This window comes from Halichoerus grypus, chromosome 6, assembly GCF_964656455.1.
Source record: "Halichoerus grypus chromosome 6, mHalGry1.hap1.1, whole genome shotgun sequence".
NCBI lineage: Eukaryota > Metazoa > Chordata > Mammalia > Carnivora > Phocidae > Halichoerus > Halichoerus grypus.
The window spans coordinates 28,404,269-28,424,942 of record NC_135717.1 but is presented as its reverse complement, the minus strand read 5'-3'; the positions used below and the strand labels follow the sequence as shown (position 1 = coordinate 28,424,942).

At 48.9% G+C, this 20,674-nt stretch overlaps 1 protein-coding gene across 6 annotated transcripts in view; it reads right to left on the bottom strand.

The window, feature by feature from the left end:
* The window catches only part of MYH11 (myosin heavy chain 11), a 112,830-nt gene that overhangs the window by 68,043 nt on the left and 24,113 nt on the right, over nt 1–20,674 (bottom strand). For all 6 annotated transcript variants that reach the window (XM_036115497.2, XM_078074770.1, XM_036115498.2 and 3 more), the window contains exon 3: nt 19,046–19,202. In XM_036115497.2, the coding sequence (XP_035971390.2) occupies nt 19,046–19,202 (157 nt within the window). The remainder of the gene's footprint in view (nt 1–19,045; nt 19,203–20,674) is intronic.

The following is a 20,674-nucleotide window of genomic DNA, read 5'->3' as shown; positions in this document are numbered from 1 at the left end:
CCCAGGTGCCCAATAAAATTGTCTTTAAAAAGTTAGTGTCCGGGGCACCTGGGTGGCTCAGTAGGTTAAGCATCTGCCTTTGGCTCAGGTCATGATCCCAGAGTCCTGGGATCAAGTCCCGCATCGGGCTCCCTGCTCAGCCGAGAGTTTGCTTCTCCTTCTCCCTCTGTCCTTCCCCCAACTTGTGCTCTCTCTCTCTCTCTCTCTCTCAAATAAATAGAAATCTTTAATAAAAAATGAATAAAAATAAAAAGTTAGTGCCCTTAGATAAGGCCCGCAGTCCTGAGCATGGCACCCAAGACCTCCCATAACTGGCCCAGCCCACCTCCCCAGCCTTGGCACCCCTGTGTCCTTCACTCTGATGCCCCAGTGATCCCCCCACCCCCGAGCTCACTCCTGCCTTTGTTCAGGCTGCCCTCTTCTTTGTTTCCTGGCCCCTTCCTGGTCCCTCAGCCTCAAAGATGACACCTCCTCCAAGAAGCCTTCCCCACAGTGACAGAGCCAGGGGTGGCTTGGCTGTAAATCCCCTTCAACGCTGTCAAGCTATCACAAATCACCAACCTTGGTAGAGAGAGTAAGCTCCGAGAAAAGCCCCCAGCCCCCTCCAGAATCCCACTGCTGCCTCCAAGTCCCTCCCAGATAGAAATTCAGGAGCTCTCTCACTGGTTCCTGCCTGTCCCCAAGACAGGGGTGAACTTCCACGCCCCTGGTCCCATAGGGACCTGTGCTTCCAGAGCGCTCTGTCCTGGGTTTGCTTTTTTCTGTTTTCTTGTGTCTGTGCCCCACAGGACCATGGAGTCCTCAGGCAGAAGCACCTAGTTCTGGACCTCGCTTCCTTCGGTTTCTGGACCCCCAGCTCCCAAGCCCTGAGCTCCTGACACAGAAAGTTTAGCTTGGTGAGCTCTGCAAAAAACCACCCCCAAACCTAGAAGAAGTGGGCTTCTTGATGGGGAAGCTCGATATACATGCGAAAAACTGACTCATTTATTCATTCATTCAACAAATACTTTAAGGGTATCTACCAGGTATTGGACATGACGCTGGCCCTAAAAATACCACATAATAGTATGTAATACTTGGCACTTCCTCCGTGCCATGCATTGTTTTAAGCATTGACCTGTATTAACACACATTAGACCCTCACATATCCTATGAGATAGGCTATTTTTATCCCCATTGTACAGATGGAGAAACTGAGACACACAGAAACTTTTAAACTTGCCCATACTTACACAGCAGTGGGTGAGGCAGGATTTGAACCCCAACCTACTAGTTATTGGGCCAGACATAGCGTCAGGCACTTCTCCTGTGTGAACTTTGATCCTGACCCCTTCGGGGTTGAGAAGACAGAGGTTAGGTAGCCCAAAGTCACACGGCCACTTCGGTGACTGATCAGGGTTCTGAAACACGTGGGTCCGAGTTCGGGTTCTTTCTACTTCCCCAGGTACGACAGCACAGAGGAAATGGGACGTGGGTCCTGAGGGGCCACGGCTGCAGGGGATTAGGGAAGGCACTGGGGGACAAGGCAGCTTGGGGAGATCAGCATAGCCCAGCCAAGGGAAGGTGTGAGGCCTATTCCCAGGCCAGGAAGAAGCTGTGCTAAGGTCCAGGTGGGAAGAAGGAACCAGGGCATGGAGTGGCCTCTGGGATAGAAGGATCCACTTCCTAAGAATCAGATCTGAAATCCACACATCTGTCCCACCACCCCTGCCACACCTAGTCTAAGAACCATCACTTTGGGCCCACACTGTCTCCCCATACTAGAAAGCAGGCTTTATTGGGGAAGTAGGAGCTTATATGTTTTGTTTAACATTGTATCTCCAGTGCCTGGCACATAGTAGGTGCTCAATTATATTCGTTAGATGGATGGATGGATGGGAAGATGGATGGATGGATGGACTGATGGGTGGGTGGATGGATGGATATGGAGAAAGCCATTCCTGTGTGTCACTGGGAAACAGAGAGGACATTAATGACCATATCTAGAGGGGGGAGTTCTATCTCATAGAGAAGATCTGGCCCACCGCAGGGCAAGATGAACGAGATGATTGGGCAAGCTCCATGGACCTTGTGCCACCTCCAGTCAATTCTCCTTTTCTTCTCTCAGATCACAGATGGACATTCTGGTGATCCGGTTGAGGCAAATCCTCACAATAAAAGGCAGAAGTACCAAAACACTACTCAATTCCTCTTCCTTGCTCTCAGTTTTTCCGCCTTGAGGTGGTAGCACGGACCTCAGCTGCCTACGGGCGCCATGTTCAGGGAGTGTGGAGACACTCCATCAGACAAGTCTGACCCCTGAGCCGAGGGCCAGGGGGAGGCCCTTGCATGGAGAAGCGCCCCAGGAACAAGACAGAGAGACAGAGTGCTCTCCTTCTGCATCAGAACTCCATCCCCACACAGTCCCATCCTCCAGGCCAGCTGCACTGACTCCTACCGATACCCCCATCTTCTGCTACGATTCCTGGCTGCTCCATACCCTTCCAGAAACATCCACATCAGAAACACCCACACATGTGTCTAACGACAGACACCTGAGTCGGTCACTGCAACAACATCAGCAGTAGCAAAAGACCAGATGCAAACCATTTAACTGGTCTGTCCACTGAAGACGAGCTAGTCAAACTTCCAGGATTTAAATGCTGGTACGGCCATGTAAGGGCACATTAGGCAGCCAGTAAAAAGAACCAAGCAGGGCGCCTGGGTGGCTCAGTCGGTTAAGTGTCCGACTCTTGATTTTGGCTCAGGTCCTGATCTCAGGGTCCTGAGATCCAGCCCTGAGTCGGGCTCCACACTCAGCAGGGAGTCTGCTTGGGATTCTTCTCTCTCTCTCCCTCTGCCCCTCTACCCCACTCCCCTACTCGCAATACTCTCTCTCTAAAAATGTAAATAAATAAAAAGAGGAACATCTATACGCAGGCAGGCACACATATACACCCACACATGCACACACACCCTCAAATACTTGGATACATCATGAAGCCACCACTCTCGACGTGGCCTACAGTGCTTGTCCCTGAGGACAGGGTCTGAGGGCTGAGAATCACAACAGGAGGGACACCGACTTTCACTCCATCTGCCTCTAACCTGTTCACGTTTGTGCTGGGAGCATGCATAACCATTCCCTCATCTCACCAAAAAGTGGCCAAGGGAAAAACACTCTTTCCTGCTCTTGAGGAAACCACTGTAACCCCAAAACTTAGGACACAGAGGAGAGAAATAGCCACCACCCACAATCTCCCCCTTCCGGAGAGCCCACTGCACCTCGGGCCCGTGCTGAGCTCCTTTGGTGCTGCGTGACCCATTTAATTCCCAAGGCAGCCCCGGAGGTGAGCACTGGCATCACCCCCATTTTACAGATGAGGAAAATAGAGTGCAGAACATGAATTGCCCAAGGTCACGGTGGCCCCCCCCAGAAGATATGTCTGCTCTGAAACTCAGAAGGTGACCTTATTTAGAATCAAGGTATTAGAGGTGTAGTTAAGGATCTCCAGATGAGATGATCCTGGATTTAGGGTGGGATCCAAATCCATGACCGGTGTTGCTAATTCTAAGAGAAAGGGCGGTGAGATTAGAGATACAGGGACAAGGCCGCATGAAGGAGGCGACAGACTGGAGGGATGTGTCTACAAGCCTAGGAACGCCAAGGATGGTCAGCCACCGCCTGAAGCCAGGAGGCAGGTGCGGCCCGGATTCTCCCTCAGAGTTTCTAGAAGGAACCAACCCTGCCCAGGCCTTGACCTCGGGCAGAAAAGCAGAAGACAAGCCTTAAAGCTCAGCAGGGCTCGGTGGGAAGAGAGAGCGGTCAGTATCCCCGCTCCCGTGGAGGGGAAATCCGCGGGGGCAGGTGCCCGGCTCTGGCATGACCACCAGCTCCTCGTTCTGGAATCAGGGAGTATGGATATCTGCGCCTCCAACTTCCAGCCAAAGGAGAAACCCGCTCAGGAACAGAGCCAAATAAGAAACCTATGAAAAACTGATTCAGAAAGCGGGTGAGGGGTAGAGGAACCACGCACCCTGCAATCAGAACGAGGCAGAGAGAGACACCACCCCCCAGGGGGCCTGGCCCAGACAACCTCCGCTATTTTAAGGGATGATTTTGAGACTGACTGACAGACGGACGGGCTATCTTGATTCATCAGTCCAGGGAGAGGGACAGGCTTTCCCAGCAGCCTTGGGAAGCCTGGTCCAGGGCACAGGAGATTTATAGGGTCAGATGCTGGTCCTGGGGCCCTTCCCCCTAGGTCACCAGGAGAGGCAGCGGGCTCCTGGGGAAGGCTTGGAACCTGCCAGGGCCGCTCTGCGCTGGGGGCTGCCGGGACCTCTGGCCGGGGACATTCCCATCGGAAACGCACCACCTCCAAGCGTGGGAAGCTGACGGAGCGAGGCTGTGGGCAGAAGGAGGGCTTGATGTGGGCACCGCATGCTGACCCATGACTTCCTCCTGGGGCGTTCTGCCTCCTTCCTGAGCGCGAGCTTGGGTCTGACACAAGAGAGCAGAGTCCTCTGAACGGGGGAAGCAGGGTCCCCTCCAAGCTTTGCCCTCGCTGCTTCTTCTGCCCACAGCACCCTCTTCCTGCCTGACCCATTTTCCTCCTCCTCCTTTTTCCCATTGAGGTGAAATTCACACAACACAACATTAATGAAGTACAAGTGAACAATTTGGTGGCATGGAGTATGTTCACAGGGTTGTGCCCTGTGCACGGTGTGCCTGGTGCACATCTAGGTCCAGAACATTCCTTTTTTTTTTTTTTTTAAAGATTTTATTTATTTATTTGACAGAGAGAGAGAGAGCTCGCACAAGCAGGGGGAGCAGCAGGGAGAGGGGGGGAGAGAGAGAGAGAGAGAGAGAGAGAGAGAGAGAGAGAAGCAGACTCCCCACCAAGCAGGGAGCCCGATGCAGGACTCGATCCCAGGACCCTGGAATCATGACCTGAGCTGAAGGCAGACGCTTAACTGACTGAGCCACCCAGGCACCCATTCCAGAACATTCTTATCAGCCCAAATCCCCGACCCATTTAGCAAATCACTCTTCCTTCCCCACTCCCATAACTGCCAGCCACCACTCATCTGCTTTCTGTCTCTACAGATCAACCTCTTCTAGACACTTCACATAAATACAATCGTACAATATGTAGCCTTTTGTGTCTGTTTCACTTAGCGTGGTGTTTTTGAAGGTCATCCCTGTTGTGACATGTGTCCAAACTTCCTTCCTTTCCATGGCTGAGTACTATTTCCTTGTATGGATATACCATATTTTGTGTATCCATTCATCCATTGATGGGCATTTGGGTTGTTTCTACCTTTTGGCTACTGTGAAGAGTGCTGCTCTGAACATCCAAGTACAGGTTTTATTTGAGAACTTGTTTTCAATTCTTTGGAGTATATACCCCAATCCATTCTTTTTTTTTTTTTTAAGATTTATGTATTTATTTGAAAGAGAGAGAGCGTAAGTGGGGGCAGGGGAGGGCAGAGGGAGAGGAAGAGAATCTCAAGCAGACTCCCCACTGAGTGCCCAGCCAGACACAGGGCTTGATCTCACAACCCTGAGATCATGACCTGAGCCGAAACCAAGAGTCAGATGCTCAACCTACTGAGCTACCCAGGTGCCCCAGTCCCAATCCATTCTTGAAATGGCATCTTGAGAGTCACTTTTTCTATGATTTTCTCTGACTCTATACCTCCTTAGAGCTAAACTGGAGGCCTTTCTACTGCATATCCCCCCTGGGACTGCCATGGACAGTGGTACAAGTTGTACACTGCATAACTCAAGGGGGAACCATTCACATTGGTCATTATAGATTTGTACATTTATTAAGACAATCTTCCAGCAGATGGAGGAAAAGTGCCTTGAGAAAGGGGTGAGTTTTTCTATCTCTATAAAGGCACCACATGGCCTCATGGTGGCCCTGGTTCTGATAGTCCAAAGGTTCCCTCCATTGTAGCACCTAATCTCACTGTGATCATTGTTTCACCTCAAGACTTTTTAGCAGGAAAGAGTACAGATTATCTGGAAAAATAACAGATCATTTGTCCATGACAGGACTCTACGGATGGATGGAAAAACTGTCTTTCCATCTTAGTAAAAAGTATGCTACTTTACATTATTTACAATAGCCAAACAGTAGGAACAATAAGAAATCCATCAACTGCTGAGTGGATAAACAAAATGTGGCATGTCCAAACAGTGGAATATTACTCAGCCATAAAGAAGAAATGTCACACTGACACCTGTTACAACATGGATGAACCCTGAAGCCATGATGCTCAGGGAAAGAAGCCAGTCACAAAGGACCACATACTGTAGCATTCATTCTATTGATAGGAAGTATCCAGAATAGGCAAATGTGAAGAGACAGAAAGTAGATGAGTAATTGCCTGGAACTGGAGGTAGGATGGGGAAGGGACTACCAAGGGGCACACAATTTTGCGGGGGGGAGGGTGAGAGAAATAGAAAATTAGATTGTGTGATGACTGCATCCCCCTGTAAATCCACTAGTGACCAGGGAACTGTATACTTTAAATGGATTAATTTGTGGTATATAAATTATACCACAATAAAGCTTTTTTAAAAAAACTATGTTAATTTTACACCATCTCTGAATCAAGAGATCCGACTCCTTAAACTTCACACAGATCTATACGTTTTTCAGAAGTTACAAAACTGGGGGCTCCTGGGCGGCTCAGTCGGTTAAGTGTCTGACTCTTGGTTTTGGCTCAGGTCGTGATCTCAGGGTCTTGAGATCGAGCCCCGCATCAGGCTCTGAGCTCAGCAAGGAGTCTGCTACAGTTTCTCTCTCTTTCCCTCTGCCCTTCCCCCAGCTTGTGCGTGCGTGCTCTCTCTCTCAAATAAATAAATAAATCTTTAAAAAAAAAAAAAGGAAGTTACAAAACTGCTTTCAATGCTTCTCCTACTGGCCCCTGAGCTGCTGAAGGTCAAGGGCTGTACCTGATCCCAGGTGCCAGGAACAGTGCTTGACACATAGTATGTACTCAAGAAATGCTTACTTGCGGCACCTGGGTTGTTCAGTCGGTTAAGAGTCTGCCTTCAGCTCAGGTCATGATCTCAGGGTCCTGGGATCAAGCTGGGATCGAGGCCCGCCTCAGGTTCCCTGCTCAGAGGGGAATCTGCTTCTCCCTCTGTCTCTGCCCTCCCCCCACCCCCCGCTCATGCTCACTCTCTCTCTCTCAAATAAATAAATCTTAAAAAAAAAAAAAAAAAAAAAGAAATGCTTACTCATTTGCATCTCTCTTTCTCTAAAGGCAATCGAGACAGAAGCGATGGTAAACACTTACGTCTCTGGTCACATATTCACTCAGCAAACAAGTCCTGACCCCCTACTAGAAACACAAAGTTCACGAAGACCTACTCAGTCTGCGTTAGAGAGGCTTGGGATGCAGTGTGGGAGTCCGATGGGCAAAGAAATGACCACAGGAAGTGAGCAAAAGCTACAATGAGTATTTGCCCAAAGTGCTACGTACGAGAGGGTCGGTTTTGCTGCCACCTGAGACAGAGATGCTAAGTCTTCACAGCTGAAGTGATACTGAGCTGCATGTGTAGGATGTGTAGGAATTCCAGGAGGGGGGTGGGGGAGACACCAAGGAAGCAGAGCACCTCAAGCAGAGGGCCTGGGACACAGTAGGTCAGAGATGGAGACAGGACACAGTCCAGGAGCAGAGGTGTGTGGGGCTGGGGCCGGCATTCCAGCATCACCCAGCCCAGAGACCTGGGGTGCTCCTTACCTCACACGCACCCCTAAACATGCCTCTCTCCTCCTTCTCCCCGGACTCGGGTCTGGCCTTGGATGTGCAAGTCTGCGGGTCAGCTTTCCGAAGAGATAAAGGACTCTGGTGGTCCGCCCCCTCGAAGAAAGCCTGAAGACTCTCAGGGGACGCCCAGCTCCCCACAGACCAGCTATTTCGGCCCGATCCCAAACACAAGCTCGTGGTTTATGGCTGGGGAGCCAGAGGCCTGCAGGCTGACCATAAAAGGAGAAAACCAAGCTGGGACCGAGAACAGACCCAGGCTCACTGCTTCTCTTCCTTCCCATGCCAGGCTGCTAGGGGACCCAGCGAGAGGGAGGGGGCCAGGTCTATGTCGCTGTAGGGTCACCACTCCCCGTCCCAGGCCAGTAAGGAATGGAGGACACAGCCTCTCCTGTGTGTGGAAGAGCAGTTGCCCACCCAATGCCACACGTGAAGGTGAATGTCAGTGCTGGGCCTCCGCGGTGGGCCGTAGACAGATGACAGCTAATACCTGTGGCACTTGCTGGGAGCAGGCTGCGTGTTCCCCACGCTCTGTCCAAATTAGCCCTTGCACCAACTGGGGTAGGCCCGGTTCTTAGCCTCACGGGACAAAAGAGGAAACTGGGCACAAACAAGTGGGGGCGTTGGCAGAACAGAGATTCGAATCCAGCTCTAGGGGCCATGCCCCAACCCACTACTCTGCAGGTCAGGGTCCTTCTCTTTCTCTGGGCCTTCCTCTCCTACCCTTGTCCTCCGGCAGAGCTGGTAGGAAGAGATTCTGGGCGGGAAGAGATAGTCTGAGGGTTTGTACTGGAGCCCAGCAGGAATTTTCCAGACCCTCAGGAAGCTCTGGCATCTTTCATAGCAGGTGACAGATGGGGTCTGGGGAGACCAGTATTTTCATGGTGGGCTCTCGGGCCTCAGCTCCCACCTGCCCCACTCTCCCTCCTTCTCTCTGCTCCAGCCCCACCAGCCTATGGATCCCATATGCACCTCCTTTGTTACACCCCCTTGTCCCCCCCCACCCCCTGCCCTCCCAGACTCTGACAGGCCCCAGGGTCCACCTCACAGCTCCCCAGAACTCCCTTCCTGAGCACATGTATTTGTGGGGATGATTTGATTATACACCTACCTTCTCCTTCACCTCATCTGCACCAAGTAGATGGTACCCCTCCTCACCATCCCACCTCCCCCAGTGGGGTCTCAACACTGTTGAATCAAAGGGGGAACAGGGAGCCAGATTCCCTCTGAGGTTGGGAGAACACAGAGGGAGGAGGCTGGAGCATGCATTTGTGGTCAAAGAGCCAGAGCTGAAGAGCCAAACTTTGTCCCAAGTCCTTTCAGCATGCCTGCTTCTTCAACTCAATATTTACTGCTTGTTAAAAAAAAAGAAGAAGAATTCTCCCCAGCTCTCTCCCCCCGTATAAGTAAGACACCACAGGCACTCCATAAAAGGCTCATCAGAATCAGATGATCCTTTACCCTTCCTCATTTCCTGGCAAAGAACGTGAACTTCCCATGATAACTCAGAGCGCAAACCTACATGTCCCAGGGCCTCAGTGATGACCGAGCCAGGCGGACGGAGCCCCCATCTGCCCACCCCGCCATCCGGCCAGATGCAGAGCTGAGAGCCACTGCAAAATCTGTGAGAGGCCGGGAGCCATGCATCTGGTCCCCTCTGCGGGGACACATTGTAGCAACACCACTGGGAATAACTTCCTGGCTCTACCTCTTGGGCAAGACCCTGGCCTTACGAGGAAAATAAGGATAGGAATCCACCCCTTTCCAGGATATGAAAACAGTGAAGTAAGACTGTATGCACAAAGCTTAAAATTACCCACGACACGTGGAAGACCTCAGCAATTGCTGTGATCATCACCAGGGCCATCATCCACGTCACCCAAAATAGTGAGCTTGTGCAGTGGTTCTAGCTTGCAGCGATTCTAGCCCAAGGGGACAGGGTATTAGGCCAAGTTCAGAGCTTTCTAATGAGAAGGCCTAAGCCAGTCCCTTAGCCTCCTGGGGCCTCAGTCTCCTGGTCTGCGAAATGGGGTTAACAGGACCCCACTACCACACAGCCTTGGAGGGAAGATCAATGTTTCGAGCGCAGCAGAGGGTGACGTCTCCAGGTGGGACATGGGGCTCTGGGGCCAACTCACTCGGTGCACTGAGTGTCAGTTTTGTCCATTTGTAAAATGGGCGGGCTCGTGGTGTTGGAGAGAGCCGAGCCGCGTGGGCTTTCCAGAGCAGTGAGCCGGGGGGTGGGGGTGGGGGGACACATCGGTGCTCTCCCTCTCTCTGCCAAGCTCACGGAGCAGCCTCTGGGGGGTTGGTGAGCCTGAGCCGGCCCCCCCCAGGACCCGCCAACCTCGACCTCCCTCGGACAGAGGGACGCAACTGAGTGTGGGAACTTGCAAAGCAGAGAACTTAGAGGTTAGCCCATGCCGCCTCCCAGATTTCTCTTCAGTTTGAAGAGGGTTCAGCCGAGAGCCCCGGAGCTGATAGAGGCCAGCCAGCTGTGATTTTCTTTTTTAATCCCCTGAGAGTGGCCCTTTGGTGCTAATTACATGAGGACAAAACACTTCCAGCAACAAACCCTGATGACTCCACTCAGCACATCAGGACAAAATCCTATGTGCCTTTCACACCCTTCCCCCAGCCCTGGGGACCCGTGCAGGGGAGGCAGGAGATCCAAAGTGGCTTGTCGGGAAAGCCTCAGGGGTGGTGCTTTCCCCACATGCATCCTGTTAATTTACCCCGGTCAGCTAGCTGTCGCTTCACCAGGGCTGAGCCTTCAACACCCCACATGTGTAAGAAGATAGACCTTCCGGGAGCAAACCACCTTCCCCGGGACAGTCGGGGGCTCCGCACAACAGCTAGCTGACCGGGCAAGCCTTAGGCTTGGGCATCCGATAAGCCAAGTTCAAATCCAGCTCTGACCCTCACGGGACCTCTGGCAAGTTCTTTGCCTCTCCGAGCCTCAGTTTCCCAGGCTCTAAAATGAGGCTATTAATATAGCCCCTGCCTCCAGGGTTGGATTAACGGACAAGTCCTATAAACACAGGCCCACGTGCACACACACACACGGGAAGGAAGGGAGGGAAAAATAACGAGAAATTTTGAAAGGGTTCGGTATTTGCTGTTTCATAAAAACCAGCAACGGAAATGTTATGGGGAAAAGTAAAAACTTTGTTGGCCTTCCTGACTTTATAATTTAGTATTGTTTTTATTCTAGAGTCCATATGCGGGCACTATAATAGTTTCAAGGCTTAATTTTATTTTATTATTATTTTTAAAGATTTTATTTATTTGAGAGAGAGAGCATGAGCAAGGGGAGGGGGGGGAGGGGCAAAGGGAGAGGGAGAAGCAGAGTCCCCACTGCGTGGGGTTATTATCAGGGTGCCTGGCTGGCTCAGTCAGTGGAGCATCTGACTCTTGATCTTGGGGTTGTGAGTTCGAGCCCCAAGTTGGGTGTAGAGATTACTTAAAAAATAGTATCTTTGAGGGCGGCGCCTGGGTGGCTCAGTCAGTAAGGCGTCTGCCTTTGACTCAGGTCACGATCCCAGGGTCCTGGGATCAAGTCCCACATCGGCTCCCTGCTCTGTGGGGAGTCTGCTTCTCCCTCTGCCCCTCCTCCCTCTCATTCTCTCAATCTCTCTCTCAAATAAATAAAATCTTAAAAAATATATCTTTGAAAAAAAATCCACTATTATCATTATCAATTCTTTGGAAAAGAAGGTTTGAAAGAATTTCCACTGAAAGATAGTGGGTGGAACACTTGCCGTTCATGTTCCTCCCTCCCCAAACCTGAGTAAAATGACAGTAAAGGGATTTTTCAAGTTGAAATGAAGAACTGGAAAAGAGAGAAGAGCAAGGAAGTCTTGGAGGCCAGAAAACAGGATGAGTGAGGACAGTTCCAGGAAAGGAGAAGTCTAATCTGGTGGTGGGGAAAGCTAAAAGCAACCTATTTCATCACAGAATCCCCTGCCCCCAGGCCAAACCTCAGTAACTGGCCACAGCAGGGGGCTCAGGGAGACAGGGCGAAGGAGGATTTACAAACACAAGGATGGGCTGAAAGTCTGTCTGAGAAGCTGCTAGACATACCTTCCATGCTTCCTGCAGCCGAGTGACTGTCCTTCCCCAGCCCACAGGAGAAGACAGATTTTATTCTCTGCAGAATAAAATCCCTGGACGGCATCAGGGACCGTAGTGAAAGGATAAAGTGCAAGTTTCATTCCACAGTTTGAAACCCTTGGCCTCTTAACTAGACCCTCACAATGAAGGGAGACAGATCTTGACCTGCCAGGGAGACGATTGCATAAGTCTTCCCTGAAAAACCTGATTAGCCCAAGGACAAAAAAATGGACAGATCTATCAGAAGAGCCCCAGTGGAATGGCCCAGCTCCAATCAAACTATAGCCAAGCTCATCACCAGCAAGCTCCTCCTGCAAGCCCACAGCATCCATCCACCTTGCACTGGAGTATCCCAGATGAATGGGCAGCCAGGAATCAGCAGACATCTGAAGAAAGCTACTAATACCTCAGACAGAAGTGGAAACGAATCACTAGGAAAATAAGCATCTTGGAAGAAACAGACTAGGCATGGAGAAGAATCCTCCAAGGAAAAGGACATCACATCACATGGAAAAAGAATATATTTATTTGTGTATATATATATGTATATCATATATATGTATATATATATGATAAATTAAAACTTAAAAGAAGGGTTGTAAGACAAAGTTGAAGTAACTGTCCAGAAAAAAAGAATAAAAAGGAGATGGGACAGTCCCGGACATGAGAAGACTTCTAGAAAAGCAGAACAGAGAACACAGAGAGAAATAAATCATCAAGGAAGTAATTCACAAAAATTTCTCAGAATATAAGGCCATGAGTTTACAGATGAAAAGCGTCCACAAAGTCTCCAGCACAATGGGTGAAAACAGACCCAAGACAAATCCCATCAACATCATGAACATGGGGATAAAGAAGGGTCTAAAAGCTTCCAGAGAAGGAGAGAAAAAAAAATTTTTTTTGGTCACACTCGAAGGATTAAGAATTAGATTGGCTTTTATCTTCTCAGCAATGAAGCAAGCTAGAAGGCTGTGAAGCCATGCCTTAAAAATTCTGAAAGAGGGGCACGTGGGTGACTCAGTTGGTTAAGCATCTGCCTTTGGCTCAGGTCATGATCTCAGGGTCTTGGGATCGAGCCCCGCATCAGCTCCCTGCTCAGCGAGGAGCCTGCTTCTCCCTCTCCCTCTGCCTGCCGCTCTGCCTACTTGTGCTCTCTCTCTATCTCTCTGTCAAATAAATAAATAAAATCTTTTTTAAAAATTCTGAAAGAAAACTATTTGTTGCTTAAAACTGTAAACTCAGCTAAACTGGCCCTTACGTATTAGAGACACATCAAGTCTTCAGATGAGATATGCAGGATCTCAATCTGTCTCGTATACATCCTTACTTGAGAAGGTACTAGAAAAGGTGCTCCATTTAAATAGGAGAGTAAATCAAGGAAGAGGAAGACATGGAAACCAGGAAACAAGGAATCCACCATGAGAGGGTGGAGCCAATTCCAAGCATGATAAGGAAGGTCCTGGATGTCAGCTACCTGTCATAGAGGGTAGCCAGGGTGGGTGAGAAGGCTCCAGTAGTAATCACCTTCAAGGAGAAGCTATAAGCAGGGTCCTCAACATATATCTAGACATAGTAAAAGGAGATCGACACATTTAGAAAGGAGAATTTGGGGTAGAATTAGTGATTAAGTACATTCATTCATTCATTCATTCATCCACAAATACTAACTGAGCAGCTACCACGTGCCAGGCCCCAGCAGATCACTGGAGATGCAGAGGTGAATAGGTAGACACGGATGGAGTCTGGCTCTTAGGCAGGGTATGTATGGGTCCTCAGGAAGTGACGGGTTCATGTAACACATTCAAACATTACATTTTATATTCAGTGCATGTGTCATCCATCTCTCCCCAACCCCACCTCTTCACACTGCATCTTGTTCTACAAAGGATTTAGGAACCAACAAGACAGAAAGCTCATTGTGGATCCCGGCCGAGTGACCTTACCCCCTGGGATCACGACCTTCATCAGCGGAGTCACAAACTGGGCCTACACCTTCCTTTGCAAAAACCAAACTTGCACTTTCTAGAGAAAAAGTTATTTTCCCAAGCTTGCATTTTTTCCCCCCATGATTTGTTTCACTGGGGTCTATCATTAGTAGTTTTCCAGAAAGTACCAGGTAATGCCAGAATGAACCCATGTGGAGCAGCTGTTGATTCACACTTAAACTAAATAAAGTTTATCTTGTATGGAAATGTGTGCTCACAGCTGTCACTTTCTCTTGGGGGGTTAAAATGTGTCATCATTTCTAAGTAATTTTCTATTTCACTATGTAACTGTGTGTGGTAACATAGAGCCTAGAGGGAATGAAATGTATTAACACTGGGGATCGTCCTCATCCAGTGTAACACTGAAACATGATCACAACACAAAAATAGTCTTCAGTGAGTCCACCTCTTTGGAAATCAGACCCCACTGAGGCATCCTTCTCTGGCCTGCACACTGCCACCCACCAAGTCAGCCGCTTTATCTTGCCGATTACGGGCTGGCAACATCCACCAGCATGATACACGCACAGAACAAAGCAGCAGGTCCATAAAACTGCCAATTTCCCTGAAGGTGCCATGTGTCACGAAGTCAATGAGCTTGGGAAGGCCACACAAAAAAAGTCAGGTCAATTCACGACAAAGTATCACAGAGTCATCATGAAGGACAACACGATGGGGGCTTTATGAAGCACCCCCAAAATGGAAGAGCCCTTGGGAAAACCGGTGACCGCTCTCATAAGTCTGCAAAAATTATTCTCGTTAGCTCCTGCTGCAGAAATCAAATATGACATGAAGAACGTTGTGTTACGCTCTCCTGGGATTCTGTCCCCCCCAAAAAAGTTTAAAAAAATCAACCCTTAATTTTCTACTCAATCTAAGATTTAGCATCTAGTTGCAATTATAACCAAATTCCTATTATATGTAGATAAAACAGACTGACAATTTGCAATGTCATTTCCCCAGCCCAGTCAACCCTTTTTTTTCCCCCTTACAGTGAAATTTTGGTCCCTGTTTCAAGTGATTTTTTTTTCTGGAATCACTTATTTTCAGATAATCAAAATTTCTTCTATTTCAGGATGTTCAGCTCAGTTATTACATGAAAGGTTACATACCAAAGCATTAACAGTGGTGATCTCTGGACAATAGAATTATGGGTGCTGGTATATTCTCTTTAGCTTAAATACATGTTTTAATTTTTTTTAGGATGAACGTAAAATATTAAAGGTTTTTTAAAGTTATACATACGTATTTTAAGAGCACTGTGGCAGTGCTTACCTGATACTCCCCCTTCTCCTTTGCTAAAAGAATTTCATGTCATTCTGGTGTTCAGAGAAAACGTGCTTGTGGGAGCTGCTCCACGAAACAACCAGGAATAGTCCAAGCCAATTATAAAGGTCCCAGTCCTCTTTGCGAATGATTGGTTTAGAGGTTGGCATGTGACCGAAGGTTTAGCCAATGAGACATAATTACAAACAATTACTAACATTCCAGTCCTCTGCCAACCATTGGTTTAGAGGTTGGCATGTGACCAAAGGTTTAGCCAATGAGACATAATTACAAACAATTACTAACATTCCAGTCCTCTGCCAACCACTGGTTTAGAGGTTGGCATGTGACCAAAGGTTTAGCCAATGAGACATAATTACAAACAATTACTACCGTCCCAGGTCCTCTGCCAACCATTGGTTTAGAGGTTGGCATGTAACCAGGTTTTAGCCAATGAGACATAAGGGGATGCCTGCTGAGGAGTTTCTGGAAAAGGTTTTTCTCCCTGATAAAAAAGAGACATAGGAAAAGAACCTAACATCCCACTTCCTTCAGGCTTTTGGACATGATAGCATGAGGACATGACGTCTGGAGCTATGGCTGCCATCTTGTGACCATGAGGAAGAAGCCAAGAAAACCCCAAAGAGGTCTGTTTTTGAGCTGCTGAATTAACTAACCCTGAAATCATCAACCTGCACTTCTTGTTGTGTGAAATAATAAACTCCTATTGTTTAAACCACTTTAATTGCTATATGGTATGCTATATTTTTGTGCAACTAAAAGCAACCCAAACGACATGAATACTATAACTTTGTGATGTTCAGCTTCCTTAAGAAGGTGTGTGAACCATCACTGTAAACTTCTCCATCAAGGGAGACCACAAAGAATTTTTTTTTTTTATAAACAAAGACACATATCTAACTCCAGGAGCCATCCTTCACAACCTGAGATTTCATCTCCATTGCCCTTTCTATAAGGCTCCATCTGCTGGTCTTTGAAGGTAATGGCAGTCCCATGTCTGCAATGATCCAGCTTGGGTCATCATACCCGTGGGGTTTGGGTAATTCTGTCAGTAACTTGGGGGCACTTCTACTGAGCCCTTCTAGGCTGGACACACCTGGATCCCTGCCCTCAGGCATTTCCAGAACTGAGTTCTCAATTCCTGACTCAGGACACTCTTGGAGGTAGCTATTTCAGAGTTTGCAAAGTCAAACACAAGGGCCGGGCTGTTAACACAAACGAGTGCCCCAGGCCACGTAAGGACTGGGGAACTGGAAAACTCATGCCCCTATAAAAATACATACAGTTTTTATGTATAATTTCCCAATTGTTAAAAATTGACAACTACTTCAAGTATCCTTAAAACTGTGTGGCCCACACCAAACTTATCTGAAGGCTGGATGCAGCCTACCAGCTGCTGGTTCATAACCTTAGGACTATTCCCACACCTCATAGTCACATAAAATTATATACAGCTTTAGGACTGCCAAGTCCTTTTCCGTTGCCCTCTCCCAAGTGTAAGGACGGGAGAACTCCGGCGTCTCAAGACCAGATCCATTTACAGGAAAGAAAATCCTCTCACCCTTCCCCAAAGATCAGTGACACTGTGATGGGTACTGCCCTTTTTACAATGCACCCAAAACACATGAGGAGGAAAGCAAGAGTTCAACTGTTTTGAGGCAAAGGGATTTACTAAGAGAGGACCAAGGCAGTTGAACAGGTGAAGCTTACAACTTAGAGATGCCCCAATTTCTTTTTCTTGTCTTATTACACTGGTTAAAACTTCTAGTACAATGTTCATTAGGGGTGGTGAGAGCGGACATCCTTACCTTGTTACTCATCTTATGCGGCAAGCTTTCAAACTGTCACTATTAAGTATGATGTTAAATGTAGGGTTTTTTTGTAGATGCCTTGTATCAGTTGATGAAATTCCCTCCTCCTCCTAGTTTTCTGAGCGATTTTATCATGAACAGATTTTGAATTTTGTCAAACGCTTTTTCTGTATCCATTGATCTGATCCTGTGGTTTTTCTTCTTTAGGCTATTATATTGACTGATTTTTGAATCTTGAACCAGCCTTGCATTCCTGGGAGAAGCCCCACTTGGCCACGGCCTGGGTTTCCAGGTCCTTTGAGAGACTCGGTTGTCTCTGTCATAAAGCGTAGGTAGTAACACCGACCCTATCTCACAGAATTGTGCTGATGATTAAAAAAAAGAAAACGTGTGTTCTTGTGAAAGGAGGTATGTGCCGTGACCCAAAGTGCTACTCAGATAGAGGCCGAGAAGAGGCCCTGCCAGGGCAAACTTCTACTGTTCAAGCTTCTGGCACACCAGCCACCGCACTGAGCACAGGACATGCCCTAATTCCATGTACCACAAAGCACGGCGAAGTGATTTTAGGTGCCACTGAGATTAATGGTTTCAATTTTAATAGTTGTATATTCTCTTCAATGTGCATTAGAAAAAAACATAACAGAGGCGCCTGGGTGGCTCAGTCGGTTAAGTGACTGACTCTTGATTTCAACTCAGGTCATGATCTCAGGGTCGTGGGGTTGAGCCCTGCATCAGTCTCCACGCTCTGCAGAGTCTCCTTGTCCCTCTCCCTCTGCTCCTCTCTCCACTCACTCGCTCTCTCCCCTCCCCCCCCTCAAATAAATAAATAAATAAATAAATAAATAAATAAAATCTCTCTAAAAAAAAAGAAACAAACATAGCTGGCATAAGTAACATCTGGTTTCGTGCACGATGATGATAATCGTTTACACTTCATGAGTTTTGACCAAGTATCAGACACTGTTCTGAGCGCTATGCAATCGTACGTTTAATCTTCACATCAGCCCTACGGGTAGGTCACAGTTATTATAATCCTCTCTTGCAGATGAGGAAGCAGAGCACAGAGAGGCTAAGTAGCTTGCTCAAGGTCACACAGCTGGTGAGTGGCAGAGCTGGGATTTAAACACAGGCACCCCTGTTCTAGAATCCATGCTCTTAACTAATCTAGTATACTGCTCTTTTTTATTCAGTCTGAACTAGATTGTGGGGGAGAGAGCTTAAGAGAAAAATATTAAGTAAGTAATATAAGGACATCAATTTTATGAAGTTTAAAAGCAGGCAAAACTGATGGTGACAGAAGTCAGAATAGCAGTTACTTCTGGGGGGGTATAGAGGAGGTATTGACTGGGAAGAGGCGTGAGGGAACTTTCTGGAAATATTTCACATCTTGGTCTGAGTGGTGGCTCTATGACTGCAGACATATGCCAAAGTTAATTTTAGGCTGGACACTAAGTTTGTGCACTTTATGCCCTCTACTGTATGTATATTTTACCTCAATTAAAAGTTCGTTAATAATAGTAATAACAACACTAATAATAGTAATACACAAACATGGAGGGCATATGCAAAGGTCTTGAGTTTGGACAAGGCTGCATGAGAATCTCCACAAGCTGCAAGGTGGACCCTATCACTCCCTTTTTACAGATGGGGAAACTGAGGCTGGAGAGGAGAAGACCTCTCACACCACCCCCAGGGCTGAAAACGCAGAGCTGGCAGGTTGGGCCCCAGGGCTGACGGCCACCCCCTTCCCTCGGGAGGTGGGGAGGGCACCGCGCTATCCTGCAGATGGCAGGCCGGGCCCGGGGGCAGCAGAGAGGCTGGGCGGCCCATGCCCGTATTTGCCCAAGCCGTCTGCGCTCCCCACCCTCACCCTCCCAGCCGCGCGCCCAGATGTTCGGCTGGCTTTTTCCCTTTTTCAGGCACAAGGCTCCTAGGCCCCAGTGCCGCCTGCCAAACTCCGCATTCTTGGCGAGGACTGCAGGCCGGCGGGGGGCAGGAGGGGCCCAGACAGAACGGGCGCTCCCGGAGGCGGCCCGAGCAGCACCCCCGTGCAGCACCCCGGCCACCCGGCAGGCGGCTCACCTTGCAGCATGCTCCGGTAGGCCGTGTCGGCGATGGCGTAGATGTGGGGCGGCATCTCGTGCCTCTTCTTGCCCTTGTACATGTCCACGATCTTCTCCGAGTAGATGGGCAGTTGCTTGTAGGGGTTGATCACCACGCAGAAGAGGCCAGAGTACGTCTGCCAAAGAGAGAAGCCAAGCTTACTTGCGGCACGCGGCCTCGAGGAGAGCTCGGACGTCTGGTTCCCCGGGGTCCGGGCCCAGCAACGCCCATCACCGCCTGCATTTAAACACGTACTGAGCACCTCTGGGTGCATTTTTTCCACTACATCCTCACGGCAAAACTGTTAGATGCATTCATATGGCCATTTCAGAGATGGGGAAACTGAGGCTCAGAGTCCTGATGGGAACGCTCGGGCATCACGGATAGGCTGGGTATGGGGGAAGAGGAGGAAACCCCTGGGTTTCTGGGCCACCTATGTTCTCTCTTAGAGCTGTGTGCTTTCTGACAGTCGGCGTTCAGACCTCAGCCCCTCTCTTGCACGCCGCCACTCACCTCCCTGAGCCTCTGTCTACTGGGTACTTACTGTGCACCTGGCACTGAGCTCTAAGCACTTCACGGGCATCTCTTCACTGAATCCTCTTATCTACCCTGTGACCGTCACACTGTGATTTCCCTGCTGTCCATGTGAGGTTGTCATTGGCTCACACAGCTAGCTGGCTCAGTCGGCTGAATGCCTCCGGGGCAGGGCATGATCTCGGGGTCCTGGGATCGAGCCCCACATCGCATCGGGCTCCCTGCTCAGGGGGGAGCCTGCTTCTCCCTCTCCCTCTGCCCCTCCCCCTGCTCTCTCTCTCTCTCTCTCCCTCTCTCCCTCTCTCTCTCAAATACATACATACATACATACATAAAATCTTAAAAAAAAAACATCTTCGGGGCGCCTGGGTGGCTCAGTTGGTTAAGCGACTGCCTTCGGCTCAGGTCATGATCCTGGAGTCCAGGGATCGAGTCCCGCATCGGGCTACCTGCTCAGCAGGGAGTCTGCTTCTCCCTCTCCCACTCCTCCCTCTTGTGCTCTCTCTCTCTCTCACTCTCTCTCTCAAATAAATAAAAAAAAAAAAAAAAAAAAATCTTTAAAAAAAAAAAAAAACATCTTCTGGAACTAGATAGTGTTGCTGATTGTACACCGCTGTGGATGTGCTAAATGCCATCAAATTGTGCCCTTGGAACTGGCTCAGATGGTGAATTCTAGGTTATATGGATTTTACCACAATTTAAAAAAAAAAAAGTTGTCCTGCTCCCACCAAGGGCATAGAAGCATCTAGAAATAATCAGACCAGGGAAAGGGCGTGGGGGCGCTCGGCAAACCCCACCATGAGCACACATTCGAGGCATTCTCCTTGCTCCGGCTGTCTTTTCCTAGGCGTTGGCTGTTCCCTGGGCTGAGGTCACAGCTCAGGGGACAGGCTCCATCCTGTCCCACAGGGATTGCTTTTCCCAAACAATAGCATCAGTGCTGCCTGAGGCTCTAAGAGGCCACGAAGCAGGCTCTCCCTCCAATCCCCCTAGAAGGGACAAAAGGAAGAGCAGATGGCCCATCTCTGGGTGACACTCAGGGCAAAGTAAACACCAGAGAGGTTAAGCAACTTG